The 19,739-nt window shown below is 38.7% G+C and overlaps 4 protein-coding genes across 5 annotated transcripts; 2 read left to right on the forward strand and 2 right to left on the reverse strand.

Annotated features, from left to right (window-relative positions):
- Positions 1–158: 158 nt before the first annotated feature.
- On the reverse strand, positions 159–5,777 carry si:dkey-222f8.3 (Poly(U)-specific endoribonuclease-C-like). Its single transcript, XM_061045158.1, has 7 exons — positions 5,666–5,777; positions 3,623–3,722; positions 3,064–3,175; positions 2,861–2,982; positions 2,148–2,260; positions 867–1,020; positions 159–678 (listed from the first exon to the last, which is right to left on the reverse strand). Exons 1-7 carry the CDS (start codon positions 5,674–5,676, stop codon positions 418–420), a joined length of 873 nt encoding a protein of 290 aa, XP_060901141.1. The 5' UTR covers positions 5,677–5,777; the 3' UTR covers positions 159–417.
- An 834-nt stretch (positions 5,778–6,611) lies between these two features.
- Positions 6,612–9,730, forward strand: pak1ip1 (PAK1 interacting protein 1). Its single transcript, XM_061045162.1, has 10 exons — positions 6,612–6,904; positions 7,246–7,408; positions 7,487–7,607; positions 7,728–7,802; positions 7,897–7,949; positions 8,060–8,205; positions 8,379–8,476; positions 8,711–8,810; positions 9,101–9,230; positions 9,426–9,730. Exons 1-10 carry the CDS (start codon positions 6,827–6,829, stop codon positions 9,536–9,538), a joined length of 1,077 nt encoding a protein of 358 aa, XP_060901145.1. The 5' UTR covers positions 6,612–6,826; the 3' UTR covers positions 9,539–9,730.
- Positions 9,731–10,006: 276 nt separating this feature from the next.
- Positions 10,007–11,473, forward strand: LOC132979403 (transmembrane protein 14C-like). The gene is made up of 5 exons (XM_061045163.1): positions 10,007–10,080; positions 10,215–10,321; positions 10,871–10,972; positions 11,089–11,176; positions 11,323–11,473. The coding sequence occupies exons 2-5, from the start codon at positions 10,246–10,248 to the stop codon at positions 11,375–11,377; spliced, it is 321 nt and encodes a 106-aa protein (XP_060901146.1). The 5' UTR covers positions 10,007–10,080; positions 10,215–10,245; the 3' UTR covers positions 11,378–11,473.
- Positions 11,474–11,613: 140 nt separating this feature from the next.
- On the reverse strand, positions 11,614–19,739 carry LOC132979401 (serine/threonine-protein kinase MAK-like). Of its 2 annotated transcripts, XM_061045160.1 has the most exons (14): positions 19,247–19,739; positions 17,842–17,896; positions 17,411–17,532; positions 17,173–17,252; positions 16,398–16,530; positions 15,597–15,768; positions 14,823–14,990; positions 14,004–14,324; positions 13,720–13,910; positions 13,556–13,632; positions 13,016–13,129; positions 12,483–12,587; positions 12,100–12,195; positions 11,614–12,006 (listed from the first exon to the last, which is right to left on the reverse strand). In XM_061045160.1, exons 1-14 carry the CDS (start codon positions 19,375–19,377, stop codon positions 11,867–11,869), a joined length of 1,905 nt encoding a protein of 634 aa, XP_060901143.1. In that variant the 5' UTR covers positions 19,378–19,739; the 3' UTR covers positions 11,614–11,866. The 2 variants fall into 2 exon arrangements, with proteins under 2 accessions (XP_060901143.1, XP_060901144.1); XM_061045161.1 differs by lacking the exons at positions 17,173–17,252; positions 17,411–17,532; positions 17,842–17,896; positions 19,247–19,739 and adding an exon at positions 16,755–17,164.

The raw sequence follows: 19,739 nt of genomic DNA on the forward strand, positions 1-19,739 counted from the left end.
AGGCAGTCAGCCTGACAGACCATTATCAGGGCAAAATTTCCCATGGATTAAAGTATATAAATTAAACACAGACCAACTAAGCCGCTTCAATGTTTTATCCCCTTAATCCTGTGAACTATCCTCATTTAGCCAATAGGGGAGGAAAAAGGTGCAGAGGCTTCTTTTCAAACTAAAAATGTATTTATTCAATAACATAATACAGAACATGACAATTAAATGAATAATAACAGGTTATACACCATCCATTAAATCAATCCACATCATTAGGTTACGTCTTAAACCCAAATAAAATCAGTTTAAGCCTAACGTTTAGTGCAAACAAAAGCTTATCTGGATTAGTCTAAGGTTTATACTGCATAGCAAAGAAATTAAAAACTACAATTGTTTATGTAAGTTTAAATGACTTGTGGTGTAATATTACAAATCCCTGTTGTTGCTGCTGAGCAGCTTTGGGAATGATGTGCCGATGGATCTCCCGTGCCTATAGACAACCAGTTCCAGCACGTACTCGTCCACTTTCACCACCACGGACGTCATCTTCTCAGTTGCCATGAGGAAGATGATGGTGAAGAGGGCTACCTCAAACTCTGGGCTGACACCAATGAAGGAGCCGCCAACCGGCTTCACCAAACCTTTCCAACTGAACTGCAGGTTCAGCACATGGTCATCTTCATCAGGCTATAAAATAATGAAGAAACATGCTCATTAAATAACTTGTGCTCTCTATATATTATTGCCAAAATTATCTTAACTATACAGTACTTTAATCACGGCAAAATCGAGTAAAACTTAAATAAAATGTGTTGAGGAAGACCATTTGTGGAGTTCAGGATCTACATAATGCACATGACTCCATATTTTCTTACCGAATCTTTTTTGTCTCTTGCTTTGTATCCTTTGTAGTCAACATGGTCGTGTTTTTCCTGCAGGTAGAACTGGACCCAGTTGTGAAGACCCATGATCTCATGGTTGTACTTGGTTTCTCCCACAAACACGTGTTCAAACCCACAAGAATCCTCACTACAATAAAACACAACAACACTCTGTTAAAAGCAACACTTGAACATTAATATCAAACTTAACACCAGCATTTCATTTTTGAATTGTTTTTGGGCTTCAGCCTTTATTTTGATAGGACAATTAACAGAATAGGAAATCAGGAGAGAGAGGAAGAGAGGGAGTAACGACATGCGACACAACACTACAGTAGCAATAAGTGTTTTTTAAATATATAAATATATCATATACCTATCAACATTGAAGTTAAAGCCTACTATTCAGACGTATTATTCAGGATGAAAGTTAAAAAAAAAGATCTTTATGGTAGCTTGGCAGAGAAAACTCAGGTATAACTATAAGTGTGGGAAGCAGCTGTCTATCTTGGTGACATCAAGAGACACGCTCGTTAAGAAGGCCTGCTCTGTGACGGGCTGCAAGCTGGACTCTTTTGTAGTGGTGACAGAGAGGAGGACTCTTAACAAACTGTTATCCATTATGGATAATCCTGAGCACCCTCTGCACACCCTACTGGACAAACAGCGGAGCAGCTTCTCCAACAGACTGATACAACTCCGCTGTCACAAGGACAGATACAGGAAATCTCTCCTACCGAAGGCCATGACCCTTTACAACAGAGAACTGTCATCATGATCATCTCTGTCTTTTTCATATTGTAATCTCTTCTGTTTATGTTAACGTTTACAAATGATCCCCTACTCCCTACTTACTTTATTATTATATTGTTTTATTTGCTCTGATAACCTGCTGCTGTAACACCACGATTTCCCAGTTTGGGATCAAAAAAGTTAATCTATCCATCTATCTATATATATATATATATATCAAATATACAGTATACATATATGATTTCCTTTTCTTAGTCCAACTAGGACAAGAGTAGCTGAAGCATAAAACACAGATTATACTGAACAAAACAGGGTTGTGATAGAGATGTTTTTTCTATAATATATTTTAGATTCCTTAAAGATTCTTTATGGGGGAAATCGTCCCATCTCCACATCGGTGGATTCAGACGTCCAGAGACCAGTCCTCTAGACTCCCTCAGGTTACTCTGGAGATGAATAAACGGGAGCTGTTTATCTTAAAAACATTACAGTAGCCCCCTCTGCTGTTAGTCTGAAGCTCACCCTCCGCTCCTGTCCCTGTGGTAGAGGCGGAACCAGATGTCATACAGCTGTTTCTTGAACTGTGCAGGGTTTGATGGGGACTGCCTCTTCCCGACCAGATACTGATGAGCACACTATAAATACAACAAAATCAATAGCAAGTTAACACTTTAAATGAAAAATGTTATCACATAATTGTATAGAAGAACAAATCATAAAGAAAGATGTTGGGCTAAAACAGCATTTCATTTGAGAGTGAAATTTTCAGTCTTGATGTTGGAAATTTGTGACAATTCACATGGACTTTAAAAAAACTTGAAATTGGTCCACGTGTGTCCCTGAAGCTGTTAAGATAATGTAAAGTAGAAGTCTCCTTATGATAGAGTTTTGTTATATTTTTATCTTTCTGTTTTAATGTATCATTGTCAAAGGAGACACAGAGTATTACTACAAGTGTTTATGATAACCTCTGTCAACACTCTGGCTCTTGAATTACATTATTATAACATCCTAACACGATATTATCACCAGTAACAGACAGTGACATGCAACCTTGCAACAGTAAATAATGGCTGATATTCTCCGAGTTGACCTTTTCTTCGGCCTCAAACCTTCCTTAAACTCATCAGTACACAAAAGCTTGAAAGCCTGTCAACGTCTCAGGAGGAAAGCAGGAGTGTAAACAGCTGCTGTGTAGGATCTGTTTGTGTTTGACACGTCTCCCTCTACTGCACCTTCATGACCTCGGTCTCCATCATAGAGTCAATGAAGAGTCTGTTCTCTTGCAGCTCCTCTGATGTTACCGTCTCTGAAACACCTGTGGATACCTCGTAGTTGTCCAGCAAGTTGACAAAGTCTGCAGCACAAATATTCTTGTTTAGTGTGCAGGACGTATTCATGGGGGAAAGAAGAGAGTTGTTGAGCAAACGGGACTTACGAGCATATGTCTCGATACTCTTGAGTTTTTCTTCGTTGACGTATGAGAAAAGCGGAGCCCGTGCTTTGTCTCTGGCATAGTTACTGCCCTGAGCCACATAACCCGCCCTCCCCTTGTTAAAACAAATACAAAAAAAAAAACACAGACTTTAGGCAAAAAAGACAAAGTGTTTACTGGCAATTTCACAAATTGTAAATCTTCCACATCTGTGGTTCACTATTACTGTAACATAAAGGGACACAAAATGAGGAAACACACACTGAAACTAAGCAGATTGTGTCAAGCAGTTAGAGTAGTTGATGGTGTATGATACAGATATACATTATTTGATAAAGTAGTTTCATTCAAAAAGCGTTCCATCAGTCTTCTGCATTTGGGTCCTTTCCCTTTTTTCTCTCAAGCCCTGCACATACAGCAATAACAATACATGTACTGTTGCCAAAACCTAGTTGATCATTAAACTATAGGATATGGAGGCTTCATGTTTTGCATTTATATCTGACTGACCGTTCTGCATTTCAGAGGAGCATTTCAATGGTGGCAGATTAAAATTGCTCACCTGGAGGTTAATGATGTAATCACTCCCTGGTTTGAAACGGTTGGTGTCCAGTCGCCAGAGTTGGTTGAGAACCTCAGTGAGCTCACCGTCTGCCTTTTGACTGTGAAATAACAGAAGAAAAGAAACACGTTCAACATACTGAGTCTGTTTCTGACATTTAAATACTGACATTGAAATATTCTAAAAACTGATAGAAGACTTCCAATATGTTTTTTGTTTCTATTCTTCAGAGAGAGAATCCAGAAACAGTGGGCCTTTTGCACAGTCGACTTTTTGTGGGAAAGCACAGCTGTTTCTTGTAACATTCCCAAAGAGCTCTGTTGTTTTCAAACATTCCAGTATTAATGATAGTGTGAAAGTCAGGAACTAGAGCACAAAGACCCAGAATCCAAAATCAATTTAATCATTTGCCTTTTTTGCTGTGACGTGCCTCATGCCTGACTTAAACCTATTTCTTGAGTTAAAAGGTTCAGAGATTGGGGCACTGGTTGGCCTAGTGGTGAAGTTGTACCTCATATACAGGGGCTATAGACCTTCAAGCAGGTGGCCAGACTTCCTTTAGGCATGTCATTCCTACTCTATTCAACGTCCTACCAAACAAATTCATAAAAAGCCCCAAAATGAATCTTTGGATTTGGAGTTTGGAGGAGCTGCATTTGTTGTCAGATAGATTAATCCAGCAGTTGAACAAACTTAATGTGCAACTGTTCCATTGAGGAAACCTCCAACTCAACAGGGTTTCTTTTTTATGAGAATGTGTTCCACTCACTTGGATAAAATTCATTTGCTGTAAGTTGCTTTAGCGTATATCAAAACCAAACCATCCTGGGGGTCAGTGCATAACAGATGGTATACCTGTTCCAAGCTGCATTTTCAACAATTAATTACTAATTAAAGATGTCCAATTCTTGCGTAAAAATTTGGTTAATTTTCTTGATTAATTGACTGCACTTCCCTAAAGTTGTGATTTTCATGCTGAACTATGAAAAAAACAGCCCAAAAACTTGACAATGTTGCGATCTTCTGACATGGGAAAGTCAAATCACCTTGAAAGTTTCAATTCATAAATGTGTTTGTTTTCTATCGAGTCTTGTCTGACTCTGTACGGCAACTCTAATTAAATGTTTTGTTTTTTCCCCTTGCGATCTTTGGTTAGAGCACAACTGAGGAGAACAGAAATGACAAACCACCTGGGTTCTATATTTTCATCCCACCTGCATCATTTACTGCACTGCTCTTAATAAGAGTTGATGACATGGGGACAGAAAAAGGGTCAACTTTCCAAATGCTGTTTGTGCTCCAACCAGCAACTGTCCAAACAAATGTGCTGCAAGGTATACAGCTGAGAGCATTGTAGGTTGTTTTCATCTAATTAAAACCTTTAAATCTGCTCAATATATCACTCTTTCTCTTCATTGTGATCAAAAAGTGTCATTGAATATACCAAAAACTTCTAAAAGCCTAACTGCTGCGCACTTCCTGTCATATAAGTACACAGCAGATATTTGTCACATTAAGGGGGGGGGGGGGGAGTGAGTAAGAAGCAAATGACAGGAAGAGGCACACACAAAACAGACACTTCTCTGTTCTAGGTTTAGTTAGGGTACAGTTATGAGTCTCACAAGGACCTAACTTTACTGCAGAATGAGAGGCTGCTTCTAGTTCACTGTGTCCCATTTGTTGTGTTGTGTAATTAAAATCACTAATCACTGCCAGATCCTCCTCACATCATCACTGACACTAAACAGGTACAGACCAGCTGTAAAAAAAAACATGTTATCTCCACTGAAAACAGGTGAAAAAGAAGCATAAACAAGCGTCTCAGGATAACTTTTTGGTCGACATTACATAAACAAGAACCCAGACAAGCATCGTGTGACAGTGCAGCGAATGTTTACAACAAATATGTCTTTCTTAAATGGAAACAACGTAGCCTCTCAGAAATGTCCAAAGGTGTCTCAAAAAACATGCAATTAACAGGAACTGAAGTAAAACTATTTCTCATGTTTCCATTCAATTTCTAAGCGAGACATTTAGGCCTACCTTCTTGACATGGTTCCGTTAAGTGGAAAACTTACTCTTCACATCCTCTAACAAAACTACTGCTGCTTGTGCACGGTTATCTGAAGCATCAATCATGACGTGATTAAAGAAAAACAGCCAATCAGAATACAGGGAATCGGCTGCACCCCTCCTCTTCGTCATTGAAAGGGAGGATCCCATATTGTGGTTGTATTAATAATTTACAATGGGCTGGCTTAAGTGAATGGTTAGGATCACAAAATGTGTGAGCCAAACCTTTAACCTAATAATTAACCCACCAGGCATGATTTAAAATGCAGATTTACCTTTGTCACAACAGACAAGCACGAATGATGCGATATAAATATGACCATGGTGCAGGTGCACCTCCTGCAGCAGCCCAGGTTCCTGCCCAAACTCTTGCTCAGGTGGAGAGCCAAACACAAGATCCACAGGGGGGGGGGGGGGGGGGGTATGCAGTCCGAGCATCAGGGGTGCCCTCTGTTGACTCGTCACCCTTTCTATATCACCTTCAGTAGGGAGCAAAACATTTATTCTCTTACTCCTTCTCCGTGGTAGTCTTCTTCTCTTTGGTGAAAAGTCACTACTAATTTGTATGTAAATATAAAGATAAGATAAGACATACTTTATTCATCCCAGCAGGGAAAGGTTTAGGTGTTCCAGCAGCCAGCATACATACAAACACACAACACATATATACATACATATCCCACCCATACAAAAAAAAACATGAGCCCACAATACAGTTTGATATATGAATATATTTCATCAAGTGCTGCACTCTGGTAAGAAAGAGAAGAAGATCTGTACAGTTTTTCCACTATCTGCTTAACTAATTTGATTTATCAGATGTAGTTATCTAGCACTGGCTTTATTTTGAAATCACGATCAGCAAAATGTAAGGAAGTGGACTTTCGCGCAGGCGCAGTGTGTCCCCACGTTGTTTTGGAGTTGCAAGTGGGGTTTGCCTCAAAATAGTTGAAGGTATTTCCAGAACAGATTAAACAAGCTGTGCTTTGTCGGGTTTCTCTATGTGCATTTTGTCTGTCTTTTGTTGGAGTTGTAGTAGCTGTCGCGAACAATAACTGTCACATTTTGAGACAAAGGTTTTACGAAATCTAACTAGCTGACTGCTAGCTTAGCACCAACGTAGCTTCAAGCATGGCAGCCGTACTGGAGCTGATAGCGGGGAGCTACGAGCAGGTCACAGTTGGTTACCGAGTGAACACAGATGAGAAAGTAAGTATTTGTAGCTTATTCTGAATATGTGCATACGTGAAACCGATGTGCCTTTTTTTTTTAAATCTCTTGTATCGGTCATTACAAACTCCTGAGTGGTCACTGGGATTGATTGGTGGCTCTACTGGTCAATAATAACCAGTGTTATTGTTTAATGTATGATAATATATATCTTTACACTTTCATGGCAAAGAGTATAATCTGTTTATTGTATTAGCCTATTGTGATTTTTCTCTGGAACCATTTACCCTCAGATATTTAATTTCAATAGATTTCCAAGAACTTCTTCAATTTCAGATATTAAGTTAAAATATATTTTTTTCTTGTTTTTGTTTATGCAGGAGTGGACAGCAGCGGCAGATTTCACACACCACGCCCACACAGCATCCATATCAGCTGTAGCAGCAAGTGAGAGGTTTGTAGTCACAGGAAGCAAAGATGAGACCATACAGCTTTACGACATGACCAAGAGAGTTGAACATGGAGCTTTGCTGCAACATGACGGTGAGTTGTCTTCAGCAGGTCTTCTGTTTGACGCCATCGCGTTAAAAGACACAAGACTTTTAACTGTTTGTCACACAGGCACCGTCACCTGCCTGGAGTTTTACGGGACGTCTCATTTGCTGAGCGGAGGAGAGGATGGACTCGTCTGTGTGTGGAGCACGAAGAAATGGGAGTGTCTGAAATCCTTCAAGGCTCACAAGTAAGCATATATACGAAGTAGATTTGCTGAAATGGTTGGATCTGTGTTTTTTTTTTTTTGTATTTATTTTTTGGATGAGATGATTCACAGTAATTTCTTGTTCAACTTGTTGTCCCTCAGAGGCCACATCAACTCACTATCTGTCCATCCTTCTGGGAAACTTGCACTCACAGTTGGGACAGATAAGACACTCAGGTACATTTCACCACTCCAAGTGAAAGTCTATCATCATTCATTTAAGAAAAAAATTAAAACAACTCTTCTGTCTTTTAAAAAAAAATCTTTTTAGAACATGGAATCTAATTGATGGAAGATCAGCATTTATCAAAAACATAAAACAAAGTAAGACCACTCCTGGTTTGTGAAGTTGATAAGTGGACTGTTGTGTGGAGCAATATTCATTCAGTGTATTGACAATGACTGGGTGTTTGTCTTCTCTGTACATTTTACAGATGCACACATTGTCAGATGGTCTCCAGATGGGGATAAATACGTGGTTGTTGTAAATGATCAAATAGACATCTATGACCTGCAGACCGCCTCGGTGATGGGAACAATCAAAAACCCAAAGAGGATCTCATCCATTAAGTTCTTAAATGTGAGTTCTTTCACTATGAATGATAACGTTTCAATGATCATCATATTTATGTATGAGTTAGAGATGACTTGATGAAATGATAGGTGTCTGCTTTTCATTAAGACATGAGAGTAATGAGCTGCATAAGTATAACAAACTTGTACTTTAAATAGATGTTGTAACATGTTTTTCAGAACTCCATCCTGGTCGTAGCAGGAGACGATGAAATTGTGAGATTGTGTGACACGGGAAAAGAGAAATGGGTGTGTGAGTTTAAGGCTCATGAAACCAGGTACATCAAAAGAGTTTTTTTTTTTCTAAACTGATTTCTGTGTGCAGATGTTATCAACATGTATTTGGAGCTGCATTTCTGAAAACGTATCTCTGCCAATCTTTATTTATCTTTTCCTTGAATGTAATGCTGTGGAACATATTTATCTATTTTAATTTGTTTAAAAATTCTGCCAAAGTTTTCATTTTCAGAGAAAAAAAGGTGATTAAAACCTAAATCCTTTTGTGATTCCAGAGTCAAATCTGTGGACAGTTTCATGATGGAGGACTACTGCGTGGTGGTGACAGCTTCAAACGATGGATTCATCAAAATGTGGAAACTCTATCTCAAAGAGGCATGACTCTGGTTTTATTGATTTACATTTAAGTGTCAATTTACCTGTAACTTCAAACCATTTCCTCAAAGTTTGCATCTTCAGCAATAGTGTATTTTTTGTTTTCTTAGTGATAGTACCATAAAGAAAACTTGTGAATGAAACAAAAAGTAAAATATTCAAATATAAAGTCTTCTGTTACAAAAATAAAGTTACATTAACAAGTGATTTTCACTTTAAAACAAAGCTAAGCAAGATGATACTGTTAAGACATGCAGAGCTGCTGTTGATGTAACAATGTACCCCAACAGGAGCTGGAGTCTCCCACTCTCTTGGGGGAAGTGAACACAACAGCCAGACTGACGTGCCTCGCTGTGTGGAAACCTTCATCAGTGCAGCAGACCACAGAGGAACCAGCAGCTGGGGCAACATCATCCAAAGGTAGTTGTCCTGAAACGCTGACTTTACATAATGTTCATCATGTTGTAAATGTAAGATATACTGAGGCTGGCAGTGCATACGCTGATAGAGATACACTGTAGGAGGTGCAGCAAGTCTCATTAGAGTCAAATACATAAATACACGCTTTGCTTTCTACTATCTGTGTCAATGCAGTTGTTGTTTCTCTGTCCACAGAACTCGCTCAGGAGCTGGCAAAGATGAAGAGAGTCCGTATTGCAACAGAAGAAGTCATATTAGAAGATGAGAGCAAACCGAAAAAGAAGAAGAAAAAAGATAGTGGAAAATAAGATTTCAAATAATAAATAGGCTTTATGATTATTCATGGACTGTTTTACGTCTTGACCTGTTTGTCACTTGTATCTTTGCCACAGTGAGGTGATAAAGTACAGCTTTGAATTGGCAATATTATGTATATATATATTTGTTGTTGATGCTGAGGAGAGAAAATGAGAGGCAACAATAAAACATGTTTTATTATCTATGGACTGTGCATTTTTTGTATTCTGTGTGTTAGTATTCAATACAAAAATGCTTCTTGTGTAATGTTGCTTAAACATGCTTTTACTCTTGGTCACCACGGGGAGGTGATAAAGCACAGCTGCTGGCTGTATTTTTGAAAGTATACTGTATATTTGCTAACTTTATGGCAAGATCGTCATGAGTCAGCAGGTCACATTTTTATTAGCCATTGTTTAAAAAAAAAAAAAGTTTTAGCTTTTACTACAAAAAAACTTTTATTTAACCATTTAACCCGAGCTACATGACCCCGGAAGTAAAACAATAAAGGCAGCGTTCAGATGTTGTAGCTGAAATTTGTTGAGAAGTTTAGGTAAAGCATACTTTTGTTTTTGTTAATTTTCCCGTATAATTTTGTGATATATTTTCATCGTGACTCAATTCGCAGTGCTTTGCCGATGTCTTCGTTTGAGACAAGTTGAGTTAAATCGCATAAATCTCATAAAGTCATCTGTCAGGAAGTTTCTGGTGTGTGGACATGGCTGTGGATTGGATTGGCTTCGTGTATGCTGCACTGGTGTCAACAGGAGGAATCATGGGTTACATGAAAGCAGGTAAGAGAAGACATGCCTACATGTGCGTCAACAACAGATGTCACCTCACTGCTCTTTTCTTCAATTGTTTGAGGAGTTTGATCTTAGTGTGGATTATGATGGCATGGTGTAGTCCAGTCATTATTATGTTATGATGTTTCATTATGTAGGTTACACCTTTTGTTGTGGCTTTTAACAAAAAAAAAAAAACTCCTCAAGAGGTGGGAGAATCTTCCATATACTTAATCTAAGTATAATTCATTACATGTCACAAGGAAATGCTAAAAGAAAAACAAGTGCTTGACTAAGTATTCTTAGTATACTCTTTCTTACTTATACCACACTTGTTTGTTCGGAAGTTGATAAATAATATATTTTTTTACATATGCATTGTTTAAGTCCTTGAAGGATAAAAAACTATGTATACTCCAGATTTTGCAGCTAAGAGACATGATGCCAGCAGCATTTTGGAGTAGTCATTGTTCATTATTTTCTAAGGGGAAAAAAATGAATAAAGGAAGAACGTGTGTTGCTCATTAAATGTAACCCTTTATCACATTTCTTCCACAGGCAGTGTCACCTCTCTGGCTGCAGGAGTCCTGTTTGGCCTGCTGGCTGCTGTAGGTGCTTATCTAATATCTCAAAATCCCAGGAATGTCTGGCTTTCAGTAGGTGAGTGACCTTAGTATGTTGCTTCACAAACGTATCACAATGCGATGTGTTTGTGAACACAGCACTTGGCAGTGTGTTCTTGCGATGAATGTTCTTTCTCAACTTTGAAAATGCAGGCACCTCGGGAACTCTGGCTGTGGTGATGGGACTACGGTTTTTAAACTCTGGGAAGTTCATGCCTGCTGGTTTTATGACTTTGGCAAGGTAATACAACAAGTGTGTTTCATTCTCAGCTTTCTGGATCACATTGAACTCTGCTTTCAAAAACTGAGACGAACAAAAGTAAACACATTTACTTTTGGGGACTTTTTAACTGTATCCTAAAATAAATGTTGTCTTTTTGTTTTCAGTGGACTGATGCTGTTAAGGATCATCTTGATGCTAAAGAGACCACATCAATCTTAAACATATGTAATATAAACATCTTCTGTATCCATGCAGATTTCTTTTTTTTACATAAAAAACTATTTGTACTCTCATATTCTGTAAATCTAAACATGAGCGCTTTGTGATTTTTTATTACAGTTTTGATCTGTTTAAAATTTGTTTGAAAAGTATCTGGAACGCAAAAGTTTTAATGATAAAAACAAAGAAAAATCTTTATTTTAAAATGTATATGTTTTTTTTTACAGTAAGTTGGTTTTAGTTTGTTACTTTGTATCAGTTGATTGAAAATACAAAAATAAGTTTTAATTTTCTAGTCTTCTATTTAAAAAAAAAAAAATACTGACTTGCACAACTCTGAACTATATTTAATGGTTAAGGTAACAGCAGGCCAGAGAGGATCATTTTTGCAAACTGTTGGCAGCTTCTCCTCTGAAGGGTGTTTTTCCTGTTGAAGTGCACTGAGATTTTTTCCCATGAGTCACTGGTGGAGCAGAGTGAAATGCTCTGCTACTGGTGACCACCGTATTTGGCGCTCCAGTCTACTCGTCCATGCACAGGCTGGACGTTTGTACTCCTTGAAAAGGTTTTCTTCCCTGTTGCACTGGATCCGAGGATCTGAGGAGTTCTGATCCTCCACCCTTGGTATTCTGGGAAAATCAGCATGAGGGAGAAATGCAAGAAATGTCAAATGTTGTGACAAGAAGCAGAATTTTCGGTGGTCATAGTAAGAATCTTTTTACCTTCATATGAGGGGAACTGTTTATCTGAGGTGGGCTTGCTCTTCAGTTGTTTGATTTTAGACTGGACTCTGAGATCAGCAGCGGATGACAGATCAACTTAAAGTTCACAAAAAGAAAGAAGGTGAATATTTAGCTTGAAAGATGCAACATGGTTGAGAGAGACTAATAGTTTAGTCCTAAAGCTTTGTCTTTAATGACATAACATTCTTATCATGCAGAAGCTTATATCTTTAATTTGACAGTGAATTCTTTCTAACTCCAGGAGGCGCTGTGCTAAAGTTTAATGGAAGCAGAAGAGTGTCTGATCGAACACAAAAGAGTTTCATGTGCTGTCTGACCCCTGCATCTTCACCATTATTCTGTTAAGAAAAAGAAAAACTCACTGGCAGAGGAGCCTGTGATCCTCTGTTTCACTGTCTCTGTTTCAGTCCTCTGCAGAGGTAACACGTATGTCCTGGCTGGCTTGTTGGCGATGCTCATACATGAGTCTAGAATGGGGAATGAAATCAATCAATAGTTAAAACTTGAATTGAAGTTAAAAAAAAAATCTGAGGAGGACTTCTTTCTACTCGAAGTCCCAGATTCATTTTTGGTATAATTTTTCCTCTGGCTGCCTTTTGCTTTATGGCGCTGTGGACTTAACAGTAGTGATGTAATTATCTGCCCCACTGACTAAAGTAAACACTTAAGGTATTCATTTGACTGAATGTATGATTTTTCTAGCCCACACATGGCAAAAATATTCAGACAAATCAACAAGAATTCACAAAAACTTTACATAAATATTACAAGATGCTCAGTGACTCTTTCACTAAATAGACAGTAAACATATCCAGAAACCCGCCCTCACCTGCTTCTCAAAAGCATGACACATAAACCTTTCTTCTTACATGTTTTCTTGACAGGTCTTCCTTACCTTTACTTAGAGGGAACTCCAGACACTGTCTTCTGGTTAAGCTCCAGCTGTCCCACAGCAACTTTCTGGTGACCACCTGGCTTTCTGTTAAGGAGTTTTTTGTCGGGTGTACACCTGCAAAGGACAAAAAGGCTCAGAGGGAACTCGCTGTATGTGAGCTAACTCACAAGTTTCGTTGAAACTGATAGAACTAGATTCAGCTTCAGCACCTACAACATGTGGAAAGTACAGTATATAAACGAATACATTTATATGTGCCAAAACATCTATTGCACCAAACTTGTATATCAAGGTATCAGAGAAACAACTGTAAGCAACTCTAATTCACTATGTTGGTATAAAAGAAAATTGAATTGAAATGCCTTTTTGGTGTTTTCTTCTTCTTAGCCTTTCTGTGTCATGAGTGGTTTGTTTTTGGATGTTTTCAGCTTACATGTGCAACATATAGCGTGAAGAAAAGTAACATTAACACTCCTAAAGGTACAGGAACTTAAAGGTTTTGCTGAGAGCTTTTTATGATGCTCTTCATGACTTCCTCACCAGGCAGATATCTGGACTGGTTTAGGTAGTGCTGCTTGGCCGACAAGGTGGAGGAGTCTCTTCTTTTCAGCCCACTGCTGAAAAGACAAAAATTTAAGAGATTATTTTCTTTTTAGAAATGTTGATGAACCCATCTTTTACATAGAAAAACAGAAAGGTCTAACCAAGGCCCATCCAGTTCTCTTTCCTCCTGAGAGTCGATGGTGTTTTTTTTGGAGAGGGAAAGCCCGGCGTCTGTATCCTCACTGCCGTATAGACCGGTGACGGACTTGAAAGACGTCTCACCCCATCTTCTGCGTCCTGCCCTCACTCCAGTCGAGCTGTTCTCTGCTTCTGTGCGGGTCGCTCTTGTAGGCTTTAAAAGCAGCATAAAAAGAAGAAAAAGTTCTGTAAGCCCCCAAAAAGATCTTGTTCTGTTATATCAAAGCTTTACCTGGGTGAAACCTACAGATTGCCAGTTCATTGGTTGCCTGTTTGTCACCAGGCTGAGAGGTTCCTGCTGCCCCACTGTCAACATGGTGGAACACATTGCTGGTGTTGGCTCAATGTTGTCCTGACACAGAGGGATCGGCTGAAGAGACTGACTGCACATCTGCATCTCTGCATGAGTCCTACTTGCCTCAATGGACTCTAGGTCTGACTTACAGAAGGACAGAGGCTTTGTCTCTGGAGCCGCCTCAAAGATCTTCTTCTGAGCCGTGTGCTGCTCAGAGTACTTCAGAGGAGCACAGAGCGTCTGGCCCACATGGAAGTATGGATACCGTAAAGCCTTGAGCACAAACAAATGCATCTTTTTAGCTCATGTTCAAGCTCAGGATTCAAATGTTCCACAAACAAGATTCTTGTAATATGACATGAAACAACGTAGTAATAATCTGAAAAATATACAAGCAACACAACATATTTCTTAGAACTAATGAGGTAAAAACATGTGTCTCAGAGTTTAAGGCATACATTGAAATGAATGAATATGTGGAAACAGTGTGCACCATTCCCCTTTCCCCCCCTCATCGGCAGTAGTGAAAAACCGTTCATAATGAGATGCTGTCTCTCTAAACTTTGAATGAAATGAATGGATGTGTATTTTTGATTTGGCGGTAAATTACAGCCAGTTTCGGCTGGCTGATTCTCTCTTGGGACACTTTGCAAACAGGTTTGCAAGCTGCTTTAATTTTCAAACATACGTCAGTTGTTTTTGTTCTGATCTTTGTCCGTTGTGTGTTTGTTCCAACCAAACTTTCATCAAACATAATGGGTTTAAAGGTACCTGTGCAGCACTTGGCCTTCTCTCAGGGTCCCACTGCAGCATGTCTCTCATCAGCATGATCGCTTCGTCGCCGGCGGTAGGGATCAGGGATCTGAGGCTGGTGGGAATACACTTTGGAAAGCGGAAGTTCAGCGAGTCAGCCAAGTTGTAGCCCTCAAGCCAGTCCGACTGATGTGGTAAAGAAATAATACAATTTATTGTAGAATAAATAAAGTGTTAAAAACAATCCAGAATATCACAAAAAACTTTAAGACAAAGGTCAAGAAGTGTAATTAAACAAGTTAGATGTTAGCATGACAGAATGGCATACAAGCATAAGTAAGAGGGTGTCACATATATTTAAGATACTCTATACTATTAGTTAAGGTTGACAAAATGTTCTAAAAAAATGTTTTAAAAAGACATAATACTGAGATTATAATAATCAATAGCATCAAAACGTACTGAGGCTTTAAAAAAAACTTTAGCTCTTCAGTCTACGCAAAAGCTGTAAATGCTAGAGCAGTCTAAATTACACAAATTCATTGCCAACATTTCGGTACTCAGATGTTGCCAACTTATTTTTGCAGTTTTGACTGTGCAGGAGTTTGCTTGATGTTGTTATCAAAAACAAGAAATTACCAACTATTGGGTTCCTATGAATTCTATTTTTGTTTCTGTTGTATTCAAACAGATATGTATATCATTTGATTTTTACTGGAATCATATTGAGGTTGAACAACGCTGGTAATGGACAACCCTACTATAAATACTGTCGTAATGGTAATGCTTCACCTTCTTCAGTGTTCCCAGCACCTGGCAGATCTTGAAGATTTCCTCCACCTCACTGTTGCCAGGGAACAGGGGTCTGAGTGTGTAGAGCTCCGCCATGATGCATCCCACGGCCCAGATGTCGATGGGTGAGCTGTAGGAGTTAGACTTCAGCAGAATCTCTGGGGCTCTATACCTTTAAAACAATATGCCAGTATATTAATGGCACATTTACATAACAGAAAAAAGAGCTATACAGACCAATACAATTTCTTATACCAGGCTGAGTAATGTTTATTTCTGCTTTATAAATGGGCATTTTAATATGAACTCTAAAGAGGGTTTCTTGGTTTTTGGTGTCCTCCTCAAGTGGGCATTCAAGGAGCTGCGGTTATTTGCACTTCCAAATTGGCTACATTTTCAACACCAAACTTTTGTTTTAACAAAAACACAGACATTCACATATTTTTTATAAATTGATTGATTGAGTTTGTGAGTACATTTTTAATTCAAGTCAAGTCAAAAGTGGCAGGTAAAACATGTGTTTTAGTCTAGTAGAAGTAGTAATAAATTCATGTTATTGTATACATAGATGATACTGGCCAACTTGAGCTGCAATTATCTCAAAGTTAGTCATCATCCACCATCTCCTTAACAGATTAACAGAGATCTATTTGAGGTCAAATCTATGGAGCTTCATTCTGAGTAACTAAAACAAAAAGGACTGAGGGTCACAAGCCTGGTCAGACATCACATTGTGTTTCATTACAGGAGTTACTTGTATTGCATTGCTCTGATATCATTCTGTGAATAAATCAGCCTTACCATCTCGTGGACACATATGCAGTGTAAGGGGGCTGCGAGCGAATCTCTCTGGCCAGTCCAAAATCTGCAATCTTTACCAGCTCTGGTCCCATGCAGAGCAAATTCTCAGGTTTCATATCCCGATGAAAATACCCTGAAAAACACAAGACCGTCACATGGAACCTGTGTTGATCATGATATCTGTTTATTTATAAGATTTGTTTAGACGATTTCTCAGACAAAAGGTTGAACTGCATCTAAGTTTGACTGCTGCTATCAAGTTAAAACATCTTCGGTAAGAAAAAAAAGATGCTTTAACTTGAAGCACATTCAAGCCTAACTTTAAAAACACATATGGAGAAAGACTGAGTCTCTTACCGTGCTTGTGCACAAATGCTAAACCAGACAACACTTGGAACAGAATGTTCCGTATTTCATTTTCAGTAAACATCTTATCTTCCCTGGCAGAGGCAAAGTGAAAAGACAAAAGAAAGAAAGAAAAGGGGATAAAGGAAAATACAGCATGCAAGCAATCATTCCTTAAGGAAGTAGGAATGACACCAGCATTCACAAGAATTTAAAAACAATGTTTATATATTGTTACCCCTCTTGTAATAGAGGGAAACGGGAGTCTACTCAACAGTCCAGCTTTTGCACAGCCTTTAGGAGTGATTATGTTGTTTTCTTTTATTTATATTAATTTGAACTATTTGTACTTAAACAGTGCAGACAGATTGAGCTGTATTTCAAAAGAAAGACAACAGGGTTGATGTTCCTCACGTCTGAAGTCACCTACCATGTTTATGAATAAAGGACAGTCCCTGTAATATCTGAAATGTCATGTTTCTGACGACTGACTCAGGGAACAACTTGTTTCTGCAAAAGACCGACATATGATGACTCAAACTGACCCAAATAATTCTCACACACACCCAATGGTACTAAAAACACACAGCAGAATTATATCACAAAAGTAACTTCACACTGCTGGTGACAAGGCCTGTGAAGACATTTGCGAAAGGTGTGCGCTTTACCTTTCTTTCATGAGCTGATAGAGGTTTTCTTTCATATACTCGAAGACAAAGTACAAGTAGTCGTGTTCTCTGATGACCTCCTTCAGTTTAACAACGTTGGCATGGTTTAGCTTCCTCAGCGACTGTTGACAAAATATTTTGGAGACACATTCAATGGAGTCTGTCAAAATCAGCTCATCGTGGTTAGTTTTAAGTACATTCCCTCAAACAATTGAAAATGTCTTTGTAATATCATAGTTATCAACCAGACCACAAAAACACGATCATGGGGAATAATATGAAGGCATCTTGCTTAACTTGGTTTATATATATATAATATATTTAAATCTTAATCCAGAGGAATATGGCAACACAAAAAGTGCAGGTTGTTTAAATGATCACACTGCTCAACATGGCAGTAATTTCTGACTAAGTGCTATAATACTTCTCACCTTCACTTCTCTTAGGTTCAAGCACTCTTCCCAAGAATAAAACTTCCTCTTTATCCTTTAAAAATAAAAATGAAAACAGATTATCATGACCATGTATTTCTGTTGACCTAAATCCTTTCCCCTCCTGTGATGATAAAGAAGAAGTTATAATTTTCTTTCATCTTCTTCTGGCTTGATTCGTGTAATTCCCCGTTTTATAAGATCAGCCAGGCCAGGCCTATCCCTTGTTTTTGGAAAGGGGACAATAATTGTCCTGTTTTAGCCTCTCTTCACAGAATTCCATTGCCCCCAGGAGTGTTTTATGGTTAGGCTGTTTGGTTTTTAGAACTTTGAATAGACTGACCCATAACCATATCACAGACCCCCGAAGCATCAATTACACTGTCTCCAGGTCCCTCAGATCAACTGACATGGTCCTCCCGGCCGCCCCCCCCCCCACCCCCCTGCTCCAAACAGAAACGTTAACGATGACCGCCATTGAAATGTGAAACACACTCTCCCATCAGATTTTTTCACTCTGTCGACCCCCTGCTCAAAGCCTCTTGTTCCTAACAGGCTGCTTCTGAGCTCTGTTTGTGCTTTTCCATGTTTTGACTTATTCGTCAAGTTTGTGTTTGTAATTAGTGAATTGTTTGATCTTAAGTGCAGTTTTTCACTTTGTCGCAGCTGCTTTAGAATGTGCTTCATGAAAAGAACACATAAAATTACATTTGAAGACAGTAGTACTAAGGGCTTAGTATTTTGATTACACTAAATTGCAACTCACACTGACATTTTTAGAAACGTAAATTGGTATTTAAGAGGCATGGATATAAAATCTGTACTATGTATTTAAAACTGTGGTATAAAATGAAGTAACATACGTTAGTTAGCAAGTTTCAAAAAGATGATTATGGGCTTCGAAATATGTTGCATCGGTGATGTACCCGCAATAGTAGTAAAAACAGGAACCTTGGCATTGTTGCAATACTAAGATGTAGTGAAAAGTCTTTCACCAGTTACCTGTTTTCACTGTTTTCTTTCTTTATTCCCTGCCATTCTTAAAGGTCAACGCTATGCAGTTTACTTTCACTCCTTTCTCTGTCATCAGTAGTATCAGCTTGTAACAGTACATGGGGAGCCCCGTGAAACATTTATAATTAATTTCTTGAGACAGATTCTTAAACAGATCATACATTTCCAAATGCAAATAACAAAGTAATAACAGCAAAAAAATGTTCATTAATAGTACTACTTAAAATTATAGTATACTGTAAGTGTCTTTGAAGAAAGCTGTATCTTGTTGATCTCCAAAATCTTGTCATTCCAAGAGTGTATCTAAAAATCTCTGGGTCTAATCTGCTTAATGATACCAGACACACAAACAAAGCATGTCCCTGCCATGTTTATTTGATTCACCACTCACCTCTTTATAGCCACCAGCTCCCCAGTGTCATTGCACTTGCACAGGAGGACGCTGCCGTACGTCCCGTCCCCCAGCTGCTCTAGAGCGGTGTAGCGGTTCATCTTCCACAGAGAGCCCTGTCTGTCCTTCATCTGGGAGCCTTGGCAGTCCAACACAGTTACAGCTACAACGGCTATTTATCCCTCGAAAACACAGAAATAAAACATGAGCATTCAACCTTTACCTTTCCCACTACATTGTTGATGAAGGGTGGATGTTTACGTGGCCAAGGGGTGTGAAAAAGGGAGGCCGTCTGTACTCTGCCTGTTGCAAGAGGTCTCACCTATTTGAAGCTAAGCCTTGACAGCAGACAGAGGAAGAGTGATCCCTAAGTGAGGGGAAGTAGATTACAGTTGACATGTGATCAGGAACGTCACATGTGCCGTAGAAAAAGGCTACAAGGAGAGCAGGAAGACATGTTTTAAACTCATGAAGTTCAGAATTTGGAAACATG

Source organism: Labrus mixtus, chromosome 8, assembly GCF_963584025.1.
Source record: "Labrus mixtus chromosome 8, fLabMix1.1, whole genome shotgun sequence".
In the NCBI taxonomy this organism is placed as follows: domain Eukaryota; kingdom Metazoa; phylum Chordata; class Actinopteri; order Labriformes; family Labridae; genus Labrus; species Labrus mixtus.